The sequence below is a fragment of the Nomascus leucogenys genome, chromosome X (assembly GCF_006542625.1).
Source record: "Nomascus leucogenys isolate Asia chromosome X, Asia_NLE_v1, whole genome shotgun sequence".
NCBI classification, from domain to species: Eukaryota; Metazoa; Chordata; class Mammalia; order Primates; family Hylobatidae; genus Nomascus; species Nomascus leucogenys.
Window position 1 is genome coordinate 140,165,754 of NC_044406.1, and position 22,792 is coordinate 140,188,545.

A 22,792-nucleotide genomic window follows, 5' to 3' on the forward strand; every position below is an offset into this window, starting at 1 on the left:
CATGTAGTTGAGCGGTTTTGAGTGAGTTTCTTAATCCTGAGTTCTAGTTTGATTGCACTGTGGTCTGAGAGACAGTTTGTTATAATTTCTGTTCTTTTACATTTGCTGAGGAGAGCTTTACTTCCAACTATGTGGTCAATTGTGGAATAGGTGTGGTGTGGTGCTAAAAAACATGTATATTCTGTTGATTTGGGGTGGAGAGTTCTGTAGATGTCTATTAGGTCCGCTTGGTGCAGAGCTGAGTTCAATTCCTGGGTATCCTTGTTAGCTTTCTGTCTTGTTGATCTGTCTAATGTTGACAGTCAGGTGTTAAAGTCTCCCATTATTATTGTGTGGGAGTCTAAGTCTCTTTGTACGTCACTCAGGACGTGCTTTATGAATCTGGGTGCTCCTGTATTGGGTGCATATATATTTAGGATAGTTAGCTCTTCTTGTTGAATTGTTCCTTTTACCATTATGTAATGGCCTTCTTTGTCTCTTTTGAACTTTGTTGGTTTAAAGTCTGTTTTATCAGAGACTAGGATTGCAACCCCTGCCTTTTTTTTTCCATTTGCTTGGTAGGTCTTCCTCCATCCCTTTATTTTGAGCCTATGTGTGTCCCTGCACATGAGATGGGTTTCCTGAATACTGCACACTGATGGGTCTTGACTCTTTGTCCAATTTGCCAGTCTGTGTCTTTTAATTGGAGCATTTAGTCCATTTACATTTAAAGTTAATATTGTTATGTGTGAATTTGATCCTGTCATTATGATGTTAGCTGGTTATTTTGTTCATTAGTTGATGCAGTTTCTTCCTAGCCTGGATGGTATTTACAATTTGACATGATTTTGCAGTGGCTGGTACAGGTTGTTCCTTTCCATGTTTAGTGCTTCCTTCAGGAGCTCTTTTAGGGCAGGCCTGGTGGTGACAAAATCTCTCAGCATTTGCTTGTCTGTAAAGGATTTTATTTCTCCTTCATTTATGAAGCTTAGTTTGGCTGGATATGAAATTCTGGGTTGAAAATTCTTTTCTTTACGAATGTTGAATATTGGTCCCCACTCTCTTCTGGCTTGTAGAGTTTCTGCCAAGAGATCCACTGTTAGTCTGATGGGCTTCCCTTTGTGCATAACCCGCCCTTTCTCTCTGGCTGCCCTTAACATTTTTTCCTTCATTTCAACTTTGGTGAATTTGACAATTATGTGTCTTGGAGTTGCTCTTCTCGAGGAGTATCTTTGTGGCGTTCTTTGTATTTCCTGAATCTGAATGCTGGCCTGCCTTGCTAGATTGGGGAAGTTCTCCTGGATAATATTTTGCAGAGTGTTTTCCGACTTGGTTCCATTCTCCCCCTCACTTTCAGGTACACCAATCAGACATTGGTTTGGTCTTTTCACATAGTCCCATATTTCTTGGGGACTTTGTTCATTTCTTTTTATTCTTTTTTCTCTAGACTTCCCTTTTCTCTTTATTTCATTCATTTCATCTTCCGTCGCTGATACCCTTTCTTTCAGTTGATCGCATCGGCTCCTGAGGCTTCTGCATTCTTCACGTAGTTCTTGAGCTTTGGCTTTCACTCCATCAGCTCCTTTAAGCCCTTCTCTGTATTGGTTATTCTCGTTATACATTTGTCTAATTCTTTTTCAAAGTTTTTAACTTCTTTGCCTTTGGCTTGAACTTCCTCCTATAGCTCAGAGTAGTTTGATCATCTGAAGCCTTCTTCTCTCAACTCGTCAAAGTCATTCTCCTTCCAGCTTTGTTCCATTGCTGGTGAGGAACTGCGTTCCTTTGGAGGAGGAGAGGTGCTCTGCTTTTTAGAGATTCCAGTTTTTCTGCTCTGTTTTTTTCCCCATCTTTGTGGTTTTATCTACTTTTGGTCTTTGATGATGGTGATGTACAGATGGGTTTTTGGTGTGGATGTCCTTTCTGTTTGTTAGTTTTCCTTCTAACAGACAGGACCCTCAGCTGCAGGTCTGTTGGAGTTTGCTAGAGGTCCACTCCAGACCCTGTTTGCCTGGGTACCAGCAGCGGTGGCTGCAGAACAGCAGATTTTCATGAACCGCGAATGCTGCTGCCTGATCATTCCTCTGGAAGTTTTGTCTCAGGAATACCCAGCCGTGTGAGGTGTCAGTCTGTCCCTACTGGGGGGGTGCCTCCCAGTAAGGTTGCTCGGGGGTCAAGGACCCACTTTAGGATTCAGTCTGCCTGTTTTCAGATCTCCAGCTGCGTGCTGGGAGAACCACTACTCTCTTCAAAGCTGTCAGACAGGGACATTTAAGTCTGCAGAGGTTACTGCTGTCTTTTTGTTTGTCTGTGCCCTTCCCCCAGAATTGGAGGCTAGAGAGGCAGGCAGGCGTCCTTGAGCTGTGGTGGACTCCACCCAGTTAGAGCTTCCCAGCTGCTTTGTTTACCTAATCAAGCCTGGGCAATGGCGGGCACCCTTCCCCCAGCCTCGCTGCCACCTTGCAGTTTAATCTCAGACTGTTGTGCTAGCAATCAGTGAGACTCTGTGGGTGTAGGACCCTCCGAGCCAGGTGCGGGACACAATCTCCTGGTGTGCCCTTTTTTAAGCGTGTCAGAAAAGTGCAGTATTAGGGTGGGAGTGACCCGATTTTCTAGGTGCCGTCTCTCACCCCTTTCTTTGAGTAGGAAAGGGAACTCCCTGACCCCTTGCGCTTCCCAAGTGAGGCAATGCCTCGCCCTGCTTTGGCTCGCGCATGGTGCACTGCACCCACTGCCCTGCACCCGCTGTCTGGCACTCCCTAGTGAGATGAACCCGGTACCTCAGATGGAAATGCAGAAATCACCCGTCTGCATCGCTCACGCTGGGAGCTGTAGACTGGAGCTGTTCCTGTTCGGCCATCTTGGCTCCATCCCCAGTGAATACCAAAATTTATTCTTCCTAGGTGTAACTTTGTACCCATTGACCAACATCTTTCAGTGCCTCTGCCTTCTTTCTCTCCCCAGCCCCTGGTAACCACGATTCTACCCTCTACTTGTGTGAGCTCAACTTTTTAAAATTCCACATATGAGTGAGATCATGTGGTGTTTGTCTTTCTGTGCCTGGCTTATTTCATTTAACATTTCAAATGTATTCTATCAATTGTAACTTGCTAGTGTATTGCATGTATTCTGAAATATACTGATGAGAGGATGTATCTGAAAGATTATCAACATGATTGCATTTCTCTGCCATGTAACCATACACTATACATTTATCTTGACTCTATGGTTTTCAAGGACAGTATTTTGAGTTTGCTCATTGCCTTACTTTTCTTTGAACCTATTAAAACGCTACTTCATTTAAATTTTATCTAAACTCCACCCTTCCACCAAAGCCTAAAATTTTTTCCTTTTTTGAAGCTGCACTTATGATTGTGTTTCTGCTTTGAGGGAGCAAGAGTTAAGTTCAGCTTTTGTTTCCAGATTTGAATCATTTAAGAGTACTTTAACAAGTGAATATGAACACGTACAGTAATGTAACATTTTAAGTTTTGTAGAAAGTTTCGTAATTATCTAAGGACTGTTTACCTTATCCTTTTATGGACAACAAGAAGACCTTTAGGTCAGCCACATTTTTTATTTTCCTTTTCATTTCTATGAATAAAAGATTCAGTGGACTTTGTTTCTTATCTTGTTTTTTAAAATTATGTTTTATTTAATGAGTGCTTCTTCATTTAAAAATAATATAATCTGGTCACAAAGGCTACATTCTCATCTCTGACCATGAGGTGGTTATAGTTCTAGGCGTTAAATGCTGTTCTACGACCAATTGATCTTGATCTCTTCCTAGAGCTGATTTTAAAAATCATTCTTTAAGAATTTGCCTCTCTGATATGCTCACTCTCTGAATTTATTATTTATATCAGAAATAAACTCATGTATATATTAAAGTAACAAAAATGTGAAATTATTTTAGCAATTTATATGGAAATGTACTTATGACATTTATAACTGCAGACATCTGTTTAGCTTACATGTATGCATTCCAGGAATTCAAGCAAAGGGCAAAAGATCGTGATGCTTTCCATGTCATTCAGGATTGCAGTGGTTTGCCATACAAATAAAGAAAATTAAGTAAAAGTATGAAGACCTGTAAAATACAGTGGACAGATTGTTTATGGCTAACAGGAAATACAGAGTTTCTTTTCATAAGAGAGTTGGATAGAAGAAACAGTATTTTTCATATTCTTATTTGCAAAAACCTTTCTAATATGTCACTAAGTAAAATTTCATCACAAATATAGCCTTTTCTCCTGTAAGAGCTGTCCTAACTCTTCTGTTTAGCCACATTTGCGTAAGTATTTTCAATTTCTTTGTCTTCAGGACACGTGTGGGTAAATTCTTCACGGGAATAGGCATTGTGGAGATAACGCCAGACTCCTGAGAATTCTGCTGGAATGTCAAAGTCACGATATTTCTTGGCAGCAACCTAGGGAAAAAAAGAGGGAAAAAAGGCATCAGTAATATGTCTGCTATGTAGAAATGTATCTTAGAAGTCAAGATTATCAAAGGCATCTTATTGACACAAAAAAGCACTATAAAATAAACTACGAAGTAGACTCGAATCTTGGACTATTTTGATGTTTTGTCTACAAATGTTGACAAAACTACATGTTTACAATCATGTTTATATTGATTCCGTATTTAATTATGACTATATTTAGAGGAAGGAAGCACAGAAAATGAGCACATACCCACCACCACTAGACTAAGAATTTATTTCTTTACGTATTCTCTGTGTTTGGCATAGGACTCAAAGAGTAAATTCTGCGTAAGTCTATGCAATAAATATTTGTTAAATTTATGATTAATTCATCATAATACTAATAGCCCAAATTGGTTATTCCCTATTATGATCTAGGCACTGTTCTAAGCATTTTAAATGCTTTAGTTTATTTAATTCTCTTAACAATTCTGTAAAATAGGTAATATTATTATCCTTTACAAAATAAGACAGTGGAAAATACCTTCTGATTTGGAAAGAAAGAAACAAGTTTTGGCTGGGCATGGTGGCTCATGCCTGTAATCCCAGCACTTTGGGAGGCCAAGGCAGGCAGATCACTTGAGCCCAGGAGTTCAAGACCAGCCTGTGCAACATGGTGAAACCCTGCCTCTACAAAAAGAACAAAAAATTAGCCAGGGGTGGTGGCACGCACCTGTAGTCCCAGCTACTCAAGAGGCTGGGGTGGGAGGACTGCTTGAGCCTCAGAGGTGAGGGTTGCAATAAGCCTTGATCATGCCACTGCACTCCAACCTGCGTGTGAGAGCAAGACCCTATCTCAAAAAAGAAAAAAAAAAGAAACAAGTTTTAATAGTTCCCAGAAGAGAACATTATGGGTCCTCCCTCTAAAGAGAAAAAAGAGATGTATATACTACACATGATGATGATGATAATGACAAAGCTATAATATAATAATACTGCACTGGAAGATCACTATGCTTTGTGCTGGCAACTGGCAAACCCCTCCCACCCATTCAGCCTGCCCTATAAAGACTTACTTTAATAATGTTCAGCTTGGGTAACAAGCTACAATCAGCCAGTGTTAGCTGGTCCCCATCCAAGAATAGTCTTCTGGAAACTGTGGGTTCCTCAGCACTGTCTGGATCAATTTCATCCAGAAGTGGGGTGTTTAAGTAGTCATCCAGACGCTTGAATTCTTTGAGCAGAGATTTTTCAAAATCTGAGGCAATGAAGTAATAGAGTTACTTGTAAATGTATTGTCTTTTGACTAAATACATCCTAAATATGCTTTCCACATATTTAGACACCTCTATCTATACATAGTACTTACACTGGCTCTTCAATATCTAGTTAACTATTTAGAATGCTCAGCTACTCACTGATAAGACAAAGTAAGATCAAATAGTGAGTGTAAATCTTTTGGGCTTTTCTTAGGGAGGTGCATTGGCAGGAGAGTAAAAGAAAGAAAGAAAAGTGATACATGTTATCCAACTCAGAAGAGTTAGAAAGCGAAAGAAAAAACACAGTTCTGGTGACTCAGAGGATAATAAACCTATTTAAGAATGTTCGTGGAAAATGGTAGGTGCCACAGTTTAAGAAACCTTAAAGGTACACAGTCCTGCAGTTAGTTCACACCTGGTATGTCAATATTCCAATTGAGCTATGTTGGTAATTGCTATATTGAATCTTGAGTTCTAAATCTAATAAAAATTCATGCAAGGGAATTTCAGAGGAGAGTACAGAGAATGAGGGGAAGACTAGGCTAGTCCCCAAAATATACTATATATTCAGGAAAATTCTATTTTTGCTGAGTGAGAATATGAAGAGTGAGAGAAAAATAGAGATTTAAAGAAAGGTATCTTACTCTTATTTGCCTCCTTTTGTGTATTCTTAATGTATGCAGAAAACTTGGCAAAGAGGTTACAGCCCACATCAAAAGACTCCTTGTACTTGGGACTCAGGTGAGGGTACCTTAAAAAGAAACATGACTCAACTATCATTTGCACATAACATGACAGAGACCAGGTGCCCTAGCTTGCACTATACTGAAAATGGAAGTTCTGGAACATTGTGCTGGAAACTAAACACCCTTAGAAGTCTCTCAGTAGAAGTTTATATTTTTTCCAATCTCAGAACACTTTAGTTTCTAAAGTTCACAGAGAAATCAGTTGTCTGGAATCCAAAGCTCATTTATCTGTAGAAACAATGTTTCAAATGGTGGTTTCCATACTTGCTCCTGAAAGCCTGTTTGTCAGAAGATATAATGTCAGTACAATACATTTTCAGACATGAGTAGTAGAAAAATATGGTTTTGGCCAGGCGCAATGGCTCACGCCTGTAATCCCAGCACTTTGGGAGGCTGAGGTGGGTGGATCACCTGAGATCAGGAGTTTGAGACCAGCCTGGCCAACATGGTGAAACCTTGTCTCTACTAAAAATACAAACATTAGCTGGGCGTGGTAGTGGGTGCCTGTAGTTCCAGCTACTCGGGAGATTGAGGCAGGAGAATTGCTTGAAGCTGGGAGGTAGAGGTTGCAGTGAGCTGAGATTGCACCATTGCACTCCAGCCTGGGGGACAAAAGTGAAACTCAGTCTCAAAAAAAAAAAAAAAAAAGAAAAAGAAAAATTTGGTTTCAAATATTACAACTTATAAAATAAATGATGGAATAAATAGGATGGAGAAAATGGGAAAAAAGTAGCCAAGATATCCTCTCTTAGTAATACAAAGCTCAGTTAGCATAATTAAAATAATGTAATAATATAATTCACCACATTAACAAATCAAATAAGAAAACCCATTTGATAATGACTAGATGCAGAAAAGTATTCAATAAAAAATCAGCACCTCATGGAGATATCTGTGCTCCCATGTTCACTGCAGCATTACTCACAAAAGCCAACATATAGAAACAACCTAAGTTCCCATCAATAGATGAATGGATATAGAAATTGTGAGAGAGAGATATGTATATGTAATAGAATATTAATCAGCCTTAAAAAGAATGAAATCCTGTCATTTGCAACAACATGGATAAATAAACATGAAATAAGCCAGGCACAGAAAGACAAATACTCCATGATCTCACTTATGTGTGGCATCTTTAAAAGGTCAAATATATAGAAAAAAGAATAGAGCAGTGATTACCAGGGGCAGTGGGGGGAGGAAATAGGGACATGTATGTCGAAGGGTACAAAGTTGCAGTTATGTAGAATGAGTAAGTCTAGAGATATAATATATAATATGAGGACTAATAATATTGTATACTGAAAATTTGCAAAGGGTAGATTTTAGGTGCTCTTACCATATAAAAAAGGTAACTATATGAAGCGACGGATATGTTAATTTGCTTGACTGTAGTAATCATTTCACTATATATATGTATATCAAGACATCATGTGGTATACCTTAAATATATACAATACAAACAAAGGCTAAAACACTCAATTCCTTTTCATAAAAAAAAACTCACTGGAAGCTAGAAATGGTCAGGTCAAAAACTTAGATATCTTCCTTGATTCTTCTCTTTCCCTCTAACTCCACATTTGATCTATCAGCAACTCTGGTCAGTTTACCTTTCAAAATGTATCCAGAATCTGTCCACCCCCCCGCCCCTGCCCAGTCCAAAGCCTCCTGACTATTCTCCCTACTCCCATACTTGTCCCTCATACACCTGGAATATTCTCCACCCATAGACAGAGCAATCATGTTAAAATGTAAGTCATATCGTGTCTTTCCCCTACTTTCTCTGGACGCTCAATTGTAACATTGCAACATCACTCCTTTCCCTAACATCACTACTTCTCTTTTTTGCTTTATTTTTCACTTTAGCAGGACAGTTTTAAATTACCTGTGTTATGCCTTCCCCAACCCCAGGCAACACAGTATGGAGAAAGATGCCCTTTGCTTGGGAGGAGAAGAGGTAAGTGAACACCAGACTTTGCCTCAGACCCAAGCACTGGGCCCAACACAGTAAAGTCTAGCCCTGGACAGGTCATGATTACCCCAGACTTTAGGCTGGTCCCCACAGACTTGGGCAGTAGGCCAGCCCTTGTAGCCCCAATGTCCAGGCCATCCCTGCAGGTCTCAGACTCCAGACTTCCTTCAGCACCAGATCATACCTCCAGGCTTGCACCCCTCCAAGACAGCCCCTTTGCTTCAGGACAGCCACTGTACCCCCAGACTCAGCTTTCAGGCCCTCTCCATCACAAGACTAGCACCTTTGGACCCCAGTTTAAGGCCAATACCCACAGACCCAGTATCCAGACCAACTCAGCTCCAGGCTGGCCCTCACACTCCCAGGCTTTGGGTCTGTCCCAGTGCCACATTGACACCCATGGACCTCAGCTCCAGGCTGGCCCCCATGGCCTCAGGTACTAGGTCAGCATCCATTCAGCCTCCAATATAGCCCTCATGGGTACAGACTCCAGGCCATCCCTAGTGGCCCCAGATTTCAGGCTGGCCCATTCAATCTCAGGCTTCAGGCCCAGACCAGGCTCCAACCGAGCCCCAAAAAGGCTGACCCACAGAGCCCCAGGCTTCAGGCCCAACCCAGTACTAAGCTGGCCTCTTCAACCCCAGATTTTGGGCAACAGTAGCAGAATACACATTATTTTCAAGTACATACAGAATATTCACCAGGATAGATCATATGTTAGGCCACAAAACAATTCTTAACCACTTAAAAAGATTGAAATTATATCAATTATTTTTTCCAACCACAATGAACATCCTTGTCTTGTTTCTGATCTTAACGGGAAAAACTTCAGTCCTTCACTATTGAGTACAATGTCAGCTGTGGGTTTTTCTTTTTTGTTGTTGTTGTTTTATTGGGTATTTTATTATGTCAGGAACTGTGCTAAATGCTATAAATGTATGATCGTATTTCATCTAGGCAATGTATTTTTTTCATTTCTTTTATTATACTTTAAGTTCTAGGGTACATGTGAACAACATGCAGTTTTGTTACATATGTATACATGTGCCATGTTGCTGTGCTGCACCCATTAGGCATATCTCCTAATGCTATCCCTCCCCGCCCCCCGACAGGCCCCAGTGTGTGATGTTCCACCCTGTGTCCAAGTGTTCTCATTGTTCAATTCCCACCTATGAGCGAGAACATGCGGTGTTTGGTTTTTTGTCCTTGCCATACTTTCTTGTTTCCTCACATGCCTCAGTTTTTTTTTTTTCTTGAAAACCAAATGTTTTGAATGTTATAATGTAGAAACTCTGGAAATCTGATTGATTCTCCCACTCCCCTGGTCTTGTTGTTGCTGCTTATTGTGGTTGTTGTTGGTTTAGTTAATTTTCTTAACTAATTTTGTAAAGCCTAGATTTTTTTGGTATGTGTGGCCTCTGAAATATTTGTTCCATTAGCTTTAGTCAGCTATTGATTTTACAGAGATTTTATTAAACTCCTGGAAGCAAAACAAAGAAACAAACTATGAAAAGAAAAAGCTTTCTTAGTTTTTGAGGGTTGGTTCTGTGTTGGGGCTCTCCTTCATTGCTTAGCTACACAGTTTAAAGTTCTGCCTTAGCCTTCATTTTCTGCTTGTGTGGTGCCTGAAGTTTAGCCAGAATTGAGAGCCTAGTCTTCTCAGCTCTTTTGTGAGCACACATCTAGAAATTGGTCCATGCATAGTCTTCTATAGTCCTCAGAATACATAAAATGTTTTGAAGCCGTTATTTCCCTAAGCATCCCCCAAGTATCTCAGCTTCTTTCTTCCTGGGAATTTTTTTTTTTTTTTTTCTGAGATGGAGTTTTGCTCTTGTTGTCCATGACCAGGCTAGAGTGCAATGGCGCAATCTTGGCTCACCACAACCTCTGCCTCCCAGGTTCAAGCGATTCTCCTGCCTCAGCCTCCCGAGTAGCTGGGATTACAGGCATGCGCCACCATGCCCAGCTAATTTTGTGTTTTTAGTAGAGATGGGGTTTCTCCATGTTGGTCAGGCTGGTCCTGAACTCCTGACCTCAGGTGACCTGCCCGCCTCGGCGTCCCAAAGTGCTGGGATTACAGGCATGAGCCACTGCGCCTGGCCCTTCCTGGGATTTTTCAATTTGTCTATTGCTTTTCCCAAATGTTATTCCTTGTCCTGTGTAGCTGTGACTAATACATTTGCTTTAAAATTCTTTCCACAACCACCACCAGGGAAGGTGCCTCAGCCCTGGGGAAGCTCTAGTGCAGGTGACAAAAAGGTAAACTATTGAGGTAATCCTTCAGGGAACCACCAGATAGGTCCAACCACACAATCACAGTTCATTGAAAATAAGGTCAATATCACTTCCTCTGGTACCAGTAACCTGCACCTGCAATATAAGCTGCCATTTTTAAGGCTATTGATGGGCTGAGGGTTGGAGGATGGTATCAAGGTAACCAAAAATGCCACAGAACTCTGAAATTTAGATTTTTTATTCATTAAGTGTTCTCCTGGCTGCTGTAATTTTTGCTTAGATTCCAGGGTTCTGAAAAAGTTGCTTCTGACAGTTTTGCCAGCCTATTCATTGCTTTTATGAAAGAATGGAGTTCTGGAATTCCCTACTTCACCATTTCCATTAATGTGGGTGTTTACAAGGCTTTTAAAAAGGAGATAAAACAAAGTTCATATGGAAGGGTTCCCATATCCAGCAATATGGAAGACTAACCACTGTGGAGGGCCCTGTAAAAAGATAATTCCTTTTGGCAGTGTTTGTAACAATAAAACTTAGAAACAATATTTCAGTCCTTTTTCAAGTCATGGTAACTATTATGAACTAGTATGAACCAGTGGTTGTTGTGTGTTATCGAATCTTCACTTTTAAAAATGGGTGTGTCAAAGAGTGGGTGGAGATAATTTTTAATACATTTGACTGCTTGACCATTAATATCTAATGGAGATATATTGCACATCATCCAAAGGTTCTGGACTTTGAGCTGACTGTAGTAACTGTGTGTTCCATATATGAGAAGAGGGATACATACATTTATTTGGGTGGTCAGAGGGGCAAACTATGGCAGATAACACACTTATATACCACTACTTAGATATAACCACATGAATTACCTCTGGACAATGAGCTGTAAATGGAAATTTTTGGGTGTGGCTTCCGTGAAAACTCCTTAGAGCTGGCTTGTATATTAGATCTGTTGCCTGGAGTTCCAGCAGACATATTGTCACCATGAGTTAACTTTGAGACTGGAAGCCTCAATTGAAGGATGGCAGAGAAGAAAGATTAGGAGTTGAAACCCCTAATGAAATTATGGAGCTATCATCCCAGGTTCATTCTGAGTTTCTTATGTGAGAAAAATAAAAACCATATTTATTTCTTTCTTTCTTTTTCTTTCTTTCTTTCTTTCTTTCTTTCTTTCTTTCTTTCTTTCTTTCTTCCTTCCTTCCTTCCTTCCTTCCTTCCTTCCTTCCTTTCTTTCCTTTTTCTTTTGGTTTTAAGGAGCAGAGAGTTTAATAGGCAAGAAGGAAGGGAGAAGACAGAAGGAGGGGGGCTCCAAAGCTGAAAGAGGAGGCCCCCCAAAAACCATATTTATTTCATTAAAAAATTCTATTTTAGGTTTCGGATACATGTGAATGTTTGTTATATAGGTGAACTCATGTCATGGGAATCTGTTGTACAGATTATTTCATCACCAAGGTATTAAGCTCAGTACCCAGTTGTTATCTTTTCTGCTCCTTTCCCTCCTCCAACCCTCCACCCTCAAGTAGACCCCAGTGTATATTGTTCCCTTCTTTGTGTTCATGAGTTCTCATCATTTAGCTCCTGGTTATATGTGCGAACATGTAGTATTTGGATTTCTGTTCCTGTGTTAGTTTGCTAAGAATAATAGCCTGTAGCTCCATCCATGTTCCTGCAAAAGACATGATCTCATTGCTTTTTATGGCTGCATACTATTCCATGGTATATATGTACCACCTTTTCTTTATTCAGTCTGTCATTGATGGGCATTGGGTTGATTCCATGTCTTTGTTATTGTGAATAGTGCTGCAATGAACATTCTCATGCACGTGTCTTTATGGTAGAGTGATTTATATTCCTCTGGGTATATATCCAGTAATGGGATTGCTGGGTCAAATGGTAGTTCTGCTGTTAGCTCTTTGAAGAATCACTACACTATCTTCCACAATGGTTGCATTAGTTTACACTCCCACCAACAGTGTATAAGTGTTTGCTTTTCTCCACAACCTTGCCAGCATCTGCTATTTCTTGACTTTTTATTTTTATTTTTAGCCATTCTGACTCGTGTGAGATGGTATCTCATTGTGGTTTTGATTTGCATTTCTCCAATGATCAGTAATGAGCTTTTTTCCATATGCTTATTTGCCCCATGTATGTCTGTTCATCTGTTCATGTCCTTTGCCCACTTTTGAATGCGATTTTTTTCTTGTAAATTTATTTAAGCTCCTTATAGACACTGGATATTAGACCTTTGTTAGATGCAGTTTGTAAAAATTTTCTTCCATTCTGTAGGTTGTCTGTTTACTCTATTGATTGTTTCTTCTGCTGTGTAGAAGCTCTTTCATTTAATTAAATCCCATTTGTCAATTTTTGCTTTTGTTGCAATTGCTTTTGACATCTTTGTCACGAAATCTTTGCCTGTTCCTATGTCCAGGATGGCATTGCCTAGGTTGTCTTCTGGGTTTTTGTAGTTTTGGGTTTTACACTTAAGTCTTTAATCCATCTTGATTTTTGTATATGGTGTAAGGAACGGGTCCAGCTTCAATCGTCTGCATAGGGCTAGCCAGCCCAGCACCATTTATTGAATAGGGAGTGCTTTCCCCATTGCTTGTTTTTGTCAGCTTTGTCAAAAATCACATGGTTGTAGGTGTGCGGCCTTATTACTGGGCTCTCTATTATGTCCCATTGGTCTATGTGCCTGATCTTTCTTTCTTTCTTTTTCTTTCTTTCTTTCTTTCTTTCTTTCTTTCTTTTCTTTCTTTTTCTCTCTCTTTCTTTCTCTCTCTCTTTCCTTCCTTCCTTCCTTTCTTTCCTCTTTCTTTCTTTCTTTCTTTTCTTTCTTTTTCTCTCTCTTTCTTTCTCTCTCTCTTTCCTTCCTTCCTTTCTTTCCTCTTTCTTTCTTTCTTTCTTTCTTTCTTTCTTTCTTTCTTTCTTTCTTTCTTCTTTCTTTCGTCTCTCTCTCTCCCTTCCTGCCTTCCCTCCCTCCCTCCCTCCTTTCTTTCTTTCTCTTTCTTTCTTCTTTTCTTTTCTTTTTTTCTTTTCTTTCTTTCTTTCTTGATGGAGTTTCACTCTGTTGCCCAGGCTGGAGTGCAATGACGTAATCTTGGCTCACTGCAACCTCCATCTCTCAGGTTCAAGCGATTCTCCTGCCTTGGTCTCCTGAGTAGGTGGGATTACAGGCGTTTGCCACCAAGCCTGGCTAACTATTGTATTTTTAGTAGAGACGGGGTTTCACCATGTTGGCCAGGCTGATCTGGAACAGCTGACTTCAGGTGATCCACCTGCCTCGGCCTCCAAAAGTGCAGGGATTACAGGTGTTGTATCAGTACCATGCTGTGTTTTGCTTACTGTAGCCTTGTAGTATAGTTCGAAGTTGGCTAATGCGATACCTCCAGCTTTGTTATTTTTGCTTAGAATTGCCTTGGCTATTCGGGCTCTTTTTTGGTTTCATAAGAATTTTAAAATAGTTTTTTCTAGTTCTGTGAAGAATGTCATTGTTAGTTTGTTAGAAATAACACTGAATCTTTAGATTGCTTTGGGCAGTATGGTCATTTTGTTGATATTGATTCTTCCTATCCATGAGCATGGGATATTTTTCCATTTGTTTGTGTCTTCTCTTATTTCTTTGAGCAGTGTTTTGTAATTCTCATTGTAGATATCCTTCACCTCCTGAGTTAGCTGTATTCCCAGGTATTTTATTTTTTTGTGCGTAGCAATTGTGAATGGGATTGCCTTCCCAATTGGGCTCTCAGCTTGGCTGTTGTTGATGTAAAGAAATGCAAGTGATTTTTGTACATTGATTTTGCATCCTGAAACTTTGCCAAAGTTGTTTATCAGCTGAAGGACCTGTCGGGTTGAGAGTATGGGGTTTTCTTTGAGAAAAAATTTTTATTGTGATATAAAATGCACTTATAAAATGTCCACCAGAAGGCATGTAATTCTTCACTGCTATATAAATTTATTGAGAATATGTTATTCATTGTCTAGGTATGATAATGCCACCTAAAACATACTATAAATGATGAGTTATACTCTATAACAAATGCATCACTGATTTTCAGCAATCATAGGTTTAATAATAATTAGTTTAAGACTATAATCACATCTATATTCTGGAATGGCCATTTACTTTAATGTAGTGTAGTGGAATTTAGAGTATAATTGCACATAGATGGTACAGAAAAACATTCACTTCTAAATTATTTTATACCTTCATGACAGGTAGTCTTCCTGACTGAAAATAACTGCTTCAGCTATGGTCTGCAACACAGCTCCAGGATTCTTAATGCAATAATTTGGGTGTATGTATGTCTGTCTATGTGTGCTCCCATGGAACAACTTATATCTTTAATAAACAAGTGCAACATTATTGTCAATTATTTTGCATGTTTAAATACTATAGTCTGATTATTTGTAAACAAAACCCCATACAAATACTCTAAATTCTATATAAAATATCTGTCAACCCATAATTATTCTAATATGCTTTACTTACTTGAACACAAATTTCTGAAAGGTACATATATTACCTTAGATAATAAGGTTTAGAAATGAGTGCTTTGGCCGGGTGCGGTGGCTCACACCTGTAATCCCAGCACTTTGGGAGGCCAAGGTGGGCGGGTCACCTGAGGTCGGGAGTTCACGACCAGCCTGACCAACATAGAGAAACCCCATCTCTACTAAAAATACAAAATTAGCCAGGCATGGTGGCACATGTCTGTAATCCCAGCTACTTGAGAGGCTGAGGCATGAGAATCACTTGAACCCGGGAGGCAGAGGTTGCAGTGAGCGGAGATCATGCCATCGTTCTCCAGTCTGGGGAACAAGAGCAAAACTCCGTCTCAAAAAAAAAAAAAAATGAGTGCTTCACCCTATGAAATGTGCATTTCTGATAACTGATTTACGCAGCATAAAGTTTAGATCAATAAATTACAAATCCTGGATCCCCACAGCTCATTTAGAAAATGCCTCAAAGTTATGGTTTTTGTAGCAGGTTTAACAGACCAAACATGAAGTGTTCTAGCTTCCTCTATTTCAAGTATCAAAGAAACATGAGGCTCAAAATCTCTCTAGGTTGTAACTGAAAATGCAAAGCATTAGAAGACAGTTAAATGTGGTTTGAAATACAATATTAATTGAAAGGAGATTATTAAGGTGTTTATCTGTGTTAGCCTGTTAAGTACTAGGACTTTAAAGTAATTTTAAATCTGAATATTTGTTCAGAAGTGACAAAGAACACAATTTGCCTATAAATGTTTTGGAGAAAAAAGTCAATCCTGATTTTTAAAACTCTTTCAACATTTTTTTATTTCCTTTTGAATGATATTAATTTAAATTTCAATCTGAACATAAATGTTTGGCTTCACAGAGCCTTAGATAATTTACTAAGGCTGTTTAAAGTCTTTCAATGTCATCAGAAATCCTGCAGTATAGAAAATATCTGGTACCCTTAAAGTTTCAGAGTGAGCTGATCTGCAATTTTAATGCTATTTTAAAAAAAGTCAAATATAAAAGACTGCTGCAATATAAAGCACTATTTCTAAAAGTTGCAGACATGATCCTATAGTCTGACAGAGTTAGCACAGCTACTCAGAATAAGCAACTTCTGGCCTTTTCCGAGGAAACTTAAGTTTCCAGCTTAGAAAATACTCTAGCCTGGTCTTTAACATATTCATTAAGTAATAAGAATATTTTAAGGTCTTTCTGTCCTACAAGAAAGTAGTAAGTTTATCCTTCGAGACATCAGACTTTCTAGAACTGGCCCAATTGTATAAAATTTTAAGAAGTATGTGAAAGTGTAGAATCAACACCATGAAAACAGTGTGACAAAATTAAACATTATGTTGAATCCTTTTCTAGCTTTAAGTCAAAAATAGAAATCATGACTCTTCTGTAACATTAATTTTAAAAATACATAGAAGTGACAAGTGCTATTTTCCAAAAAGTACAATTTTTTCCCTACTTTATATCAACATGGAATGATTTCAGTTTTTCTGTATTAAAAGCTGGACTTTTAAAAAACTAGTATTGCTATGTTTAATGTGATGAATCTAATCAGTAGTAGCATCATTTTCCGCTGGGCCCCTAATTAGTCTTCGAATTCTTCTTTTTCCTGCATGCTGCTTGGGATGTACTTCTTCATAAAGGAAGTCTGAAGTCAACTAATCCCCATTGTCTATCTCGATCTTTCTAATTACATCCATTACAACATCCATAGTTGTCTTTCTACAATTTCTATCAGAGGGCTCTTGCAGCTAGAATACAGCATCCGTTCTCTTATACTGCATGTGTATCCGGGCATTGAATAGATAAAAACTGTGGACTCTAAATAGTTTCCTTCATGGGAATGTTTACACAGAAAGAAATGGTAACGAGCTGAATACTTGGGAACCCTCTTTGGCAAATCTTTTAGTTCTGTATTTGTTGTGTTGGCCAAAATTATAATTTCATTTTTTATATTTATTTCCAACTGCACATAGTTCAGCTGTTATTCATTTTTTCCAAAGCCTGAAAGGCTTCTCGAGAAATAGGAAATGCTACTCCTTGTAGTGTTTGATGCTTAGTGTCCACACCCACGTCAGTCTGTACCTCATTGATTTTAATGTCATAATTCTTCCTCAGCTGCAGTCAGTAGGGCAGGGGAAGATTGTGACAGCAAACATTTTTTATATCCATGGAATGATACATCTTCCTTTACTGTTCCAAATACTTCATCTTTAACGCGGCCACCTCCAGATTCCTTTTCCAGAGTTGCTCTTGTTGCTGCATACAACTTTTTTGACGGACATGAGAATGATCTGGAAACCATGCAATGAATATTCATTCATATCCCTGGGCATTCTGAGAATCTAACCTGAATAATATATAGCACAGTTGTTTGTCCTCCAACAGGGGTAAAACAAAGGAATCATAATCCTTATCCCAGGAATCTGAAGGCTGACTATATGATCCAATCATAAGTTGCTCATTTTCAATAGATATTTTCAGAAGTCTGTACTTTCCATTTCTGGCTCTGGCAAGATCTCTTTAACATCCTCACTTGCTTGGGTCTGGTGGGACATGGGGGTCTGGTGGGACATGGCAGCGGCCACTAGCTCCTGGCTCCGATGCTGAGTGCAGCCGAGTATGGGGTTTTCTAGATATAGAATCATGTCGTCTGCAAACAGGGATAGTTTGACTTTCTATGTTCCTATTTGGATGCCCTTTATTTCCTTCTCTTGCCTCACTGCTCTGGCTAGAACTTCCAATATTATTTTAAATAAGAGTGGTAAGAAGGTCATCCTTGTCTTGTGCCTCTTTTAAAGGGGAATGCTTCCAGCTTTTGCCTATTCAGTATGAAGCTAATAGAAAATCAGACGGATTTGACAAGATGATTCACAGGAGAACAAAACCAAATGATCAAACAACGTAGGTAAAGATGCTTAAATGTATCTATTATTCAAGGAAATACAAGTTAAGTATCAATGAGACGTCACTATACGTATTATATTGGCACAGATGTAAAAAGAGTGCTAACGCCTAGTATTACAGATATGTGGGAAAAGGGTATGCTGAATAAAACAAATATTTAAAACAATATGGGGTCGGGAGGATGTCAGGAGCGCCGCCGCCGCCGCCGGACCTTCTCCATTCCGGCCCGCAGCCCCGTGCCCTCCCAGCCTCTGGCGCCGTCCCCATGCGACAGCGACCCAGCCACCCCTGGAGCGCAGTTCTCGAAGGATGAAATTGAAGATAATTCAAATGACAGGACCCAGGCATCCAAAAAGAGGTATATGGGCTCAGGAGATAGTTCTAGGAGTTGTGAAACTTCAAGTCAAGGTCTTGGCTTTAGTTATTATCCAGCAGAAAATTTGATAAGAGTACAAATGGCCACCTGATGAAACAGGAGAATACTATATGCTTCAAGAACAAGTCAGTTAATATTTAGTTGTGACCTCCTTTAAAAGGAAATATCCAGATTTAGAGAGACGAGATTTGTCTTACAAGGAGAAACTCTACCTGAGAGAGCCAAATATCATTACTGAAACTCAGTGCACTCTAGGTTTAACTGCACAGTGATGAAGTGATTGTTTTAATGATAAAGGAATATCCAGCCAAACATGCTGAGTATTCTGTTATTCTACAAGAAAAAGAACGTCAACAAATTACAGACCATTACAAAGAGTATTCCCAAATGTAACAACAGAATACTCAGAAAGTTGAAGCCAGTAAAGTGCCTGAGTATATTAAGAAAGCTACCTGTAATCCCAGCACTTTGGGAGGCCGAGGTGGGCGGATCACGAGGTCGGGAGATCCAGACCATGCTGGCTAACACGGTGAAACCCCGTCTCCACCAAAAATTCAAAAAAATTAGCCGGGCGTGGTGGCACGCACCTGTAGTCCCAGCTACTTGGGCGGCTGAGGCAGGAGAATGGCATGAACCCGGGAGGTGGACGTTGCAGTGAGCCGAGATCGTGCCACTGCACTCCAGCTTGGGCGACAGAGCGAGACTCTGTCTCAAAATAAATACATAAATAAATAAATAAATGAGCTGCCAAAAAAAGCAGCAACTTAAACCGTGAACGCATGGAAGAAAGAAGAGCTTATTTTGACTTGCAGACACGTTATCCAGGTGCCTCAAGAGAAGTAGGAAGTTTTGCCAACAGTGCAAACAAAGGTCAGTTCTTACCCAGTGGCTCTCATCCCCGGACGGTTCCAGGAATATTATGAGGTACTCACCAGATGAGCTATGGTATCTGCCATTAAACACAGCCCTGTAGGAGGCCACTCTGGATTCTGAGCTCCCTGCTCTAGACAGTGACGGTGATTCAGATGACGGCAAAGATGGTTGAGGTGACGAGAAGCAGAAAAATAAAGGCACTTAGGACAGCTCCTCTGGCAAGGTATCTGAAGGGGAAAGCTCTCCTGACAGCCAGGAGGACTCTTTTCAGGGAAGACAGAAATCAAAAGACAAAGCTGCCGCTCCAAGTAAAGATGGTTCCAAACGTTCTGTACTCTCCAACTCAGTTCCTGGGTACAAGCCAAAGGTCATTCCAAATGCTACATGTGGAATTTGTCTGAAGGGTAAGGAGTCCAACAAGAAAGGAAAGGCTGAATCACTTATACACTGCTCCCAATGTGAGAATAGTGGCCATCCTTCTTGCCTGGATATAAAGAAAATAAAGGACTCAAATGTTACCACTACACAAAACCACCAAACTGTAATGATAAATGACAAGAGAGAAAGAAAAAAAAAACAAAGAATATACAAAACAACCAGAAAAAAATAACAAAATGACAGAAATAAGTCTTCACATGTAAACATAAACAGATTAAATATTCCACTTAAAAGACATACACTGGATGAATAGACTTAAAAAACATAATCCAACTGCATAGTACTTACAAGAGACTCACCTCACTAGTAAAGACACATATAGACTGAAAGGGGTTGATAAAGATATTTCACACAAACGGAAACCAAAAGTGAGCAGGATTAGCTATAATAATATAAGATAAAACAGACATTAAATAAAAAAAGTGAAAAAAGGACTAAAACTATCATTATATAATGACAAAGAGATCAACCCAGCAAAAAAGATATAACAATCCTAAATATATATGCACCCAATACTGGAGCATCCAGATTCATAAAGCAAACATTACTAGATCTAAAGGTAGAGACAGACTGCAGTGCAATAATAGGAAGGAACTTTAACATCCCACTGTCAACATTAGATAGATAATCTAGACAGAAAATCAACAAATAAACATTAGACTTAAACTGGACTTTAGACCAAATGAACCAAACAGACATTTACAGAACATTCTATCCAACAACTACAGAACATACATTCATCAGCACATGGAATATTCTCCAGGATGGACCATATGTTAGGCCACAAAATGTCTCAATAAATTTAACAAAATGAAAATCATACCAAGGATATTCTCAGGCCACAATGAAATCAAATCAACTATAAATAAACACCAAGAGGAACTTTAGAAACTGCATAAATACATAAAAATTAACCAACATGCTCCTGAACAACGAATGGTCAATAAAGAATTTAAGAAGAAAAAAATTCTTGAAACAAATGAAAATTGAAACATAACATACGTAAACCTGTGGGATACAGCAAAAGCAGCACTAAGAGGCAAGTTTATAGCAATAAATGCCTACATCAAAAAAGTAGGAAAATGACAAATTAACAATCTAATAATGTATGTGAAGCTGCTAGAAAAGCAAGAACAAACCAAACACCAAATTAGCAGAAAAAGGAAGTAATAAAGAACAGAACTAAATGAAATACAGACTAAAAAATACAAAGCATCATGAATCAAAAAGTTGGTTTTTGTTAAATTGATAAACTGCCAGCTAGACTAACCAAAACAGTAGAAGACCCAAACAAACAAATTAGAAATGAAAAAGGACACATTAAGTCATATATGTAAGAAATACAAAAGATCACCAGAGACCATTATGAACAACTATGCTGACGAACTGATAAACCTAGAGGAAATGGATAAATTCCAGGAAACATACAATGTGCTGAGACTGAATTGGGAAGAAATAGAAAACATGAACAGACCAATAATGAGTAGCAAGATTGAGTCAGTAATAAAAAGTTTCCCAATGAAGAAAAGCACAGGACTGGACAAATTCGCTGACAAATTCTACCAGAAGAACTAATACCAATTCTCCTGAAACTATTCTAAAAAAATGGAAGAGGAGAGAACTCTCCTTAACTCATTCTATGAGGCCAGCACCACCCTGATACAAAAACCAGACAAGAACACACACACAGAAGAAAACTACTGGCCAATATTTCTGATGAACATAGATACAAAAACTCTCGACAAAATTCTAGCAAACTGAATCCAATAGCATATCGGAAAGATAATACACCATGATCAAGTGGGATTTATACCAGTGATACAAGAATGGATCAACATGTGCAAACCAATAACCTCAATATATGACATCAATAGAATAAAGGACAAAAAACATATCATCATCTCAATAGATACAGAAAAAGCATTTGATAAAATTCAACACCCCTTCATAATAAAACCTCTCAACAAATGGGGCATAGAAGGAAAATATGTCAAAATAATAAAGGCTATATATGATAAACCCACAACTGATATCATGCTGAATAGGGAAAAATTGAAAGCCTTTCCTCCAAGAAATGGAAAAAAAAACAGGATGCCCACTTTCACCACTCCTATTCAACATAGTATTGGAAGTCCTAGGTATGGCAATCAGGCAAGAGAAGGAAATAAAAGGCATCCAAATTGGAAAAAAGGAAGTAAAATTGTCCCTTTTTACTGGTGCCATGATCCTGTATCTAGTAAAACCTAAAAACTCCACCAAAAAAATTCTTAGATTTGATAAGTAAATTCAGTAAAGTTCCAGGTTAAAAACATCAACAGTAAAAAGTATGTAGCATTTCTATACACCAATAATGATCTACCCACAAAAGAGATGAAGATGGCAATTCCATTTACAATAGCTAAAAATTAAAATATCTAGGAATAATTTTAATCAAGGAGGTGGGAGATCTTTACAATGAAAACTACAAAATGCTAATGAAAGAAATTGAAAATGATAAAAATATATGGGAAAACATCTAATGCTCATGGATCAGAAGAATGAATATTATTAGAATTGTGATTTTCCCAAAGTAACCTACAGATTCAATGCAATCCCTGTCAAAATATCAATGTCATTTTTCACAGAATTAGAGAAAAAGAATACTAAAATTCACATGTAACCAAAAAAGATTCCATATAGCCAAAGCAATTCTGAGCAAAAAGAACAAAGCTGGAGGCATCACATTACCTGACTTTGAAATATATTACAAGGCTATAGTAACCAAAATAGCATGTTATTGGTATAAAAATAGACACATAGACCAATGGTCAGAACAGAGAACCTAGAAATAAATTCACATATTTACTGCCAGCTGATCTTTGACAAAGTTCACAAGAACATTGGGGAAAGGACACCTTTTTCAATAAATGGTACTGGGAAAATTGGATAGCCATATGCAGAAGAATGAAACTTGATCCTTATCTCTCACTATATACAAAAATCAACTCAAAATGGACTGAAGACTTAAACATAATACTCAAAACTATAAAAATAATAAGGGAAAACTCTTCTGGACATTGGTCTAGACAAATAATTTATGATTGAGATGTCAAA

General features: G+C 38.7%; 1 protein-coding gene and 2 pseudogenes across 3 annotated transcripts in view; 1 reads left to right on the forward strand and 2 right to left on the reverse strand.

The window, feature by feature from the left end:
• Positions 1–3,609: 3,609 nt before the first annotated feature.
• Positions 3,610–22,792, reverse strand: part of CLIC2 (chloride intracellular channel 2) — a 93,191-nt gene continuing 74,008 nt past the window's right edge. For all 3 annotated transcript variants that reach the window (XM_030806679.1, XM_030806681.1, XM_030806682.1), the window contains exons 4-6: positions 6,303–6,409; positions 5,476–5,657; positions 3,610–4,405 (exon numbers count right to left, since the gene is read on the reverse strand). In XM_030806679.1, the coding sequence (XP_030662539.1) occupies positions 4,244–4,405; positions 5,476–5,657; positions 6,303–6,409 (451 nt within the window). In that variant the 3' untranslated portion in view covers positions 3,610–4,243. The remainder of the gene's footprint in view (positions 4,406–5,475; positions 5,658–6,302; positions 6,410–22,792) is intronic.
• Positions 16,653–17,717, reverse strand: LOC105738111 (annotated as a pseudogene).
• On the forward strand, positions 18,360–19,772 carry LOC105738084 (annotated as a pseudogene).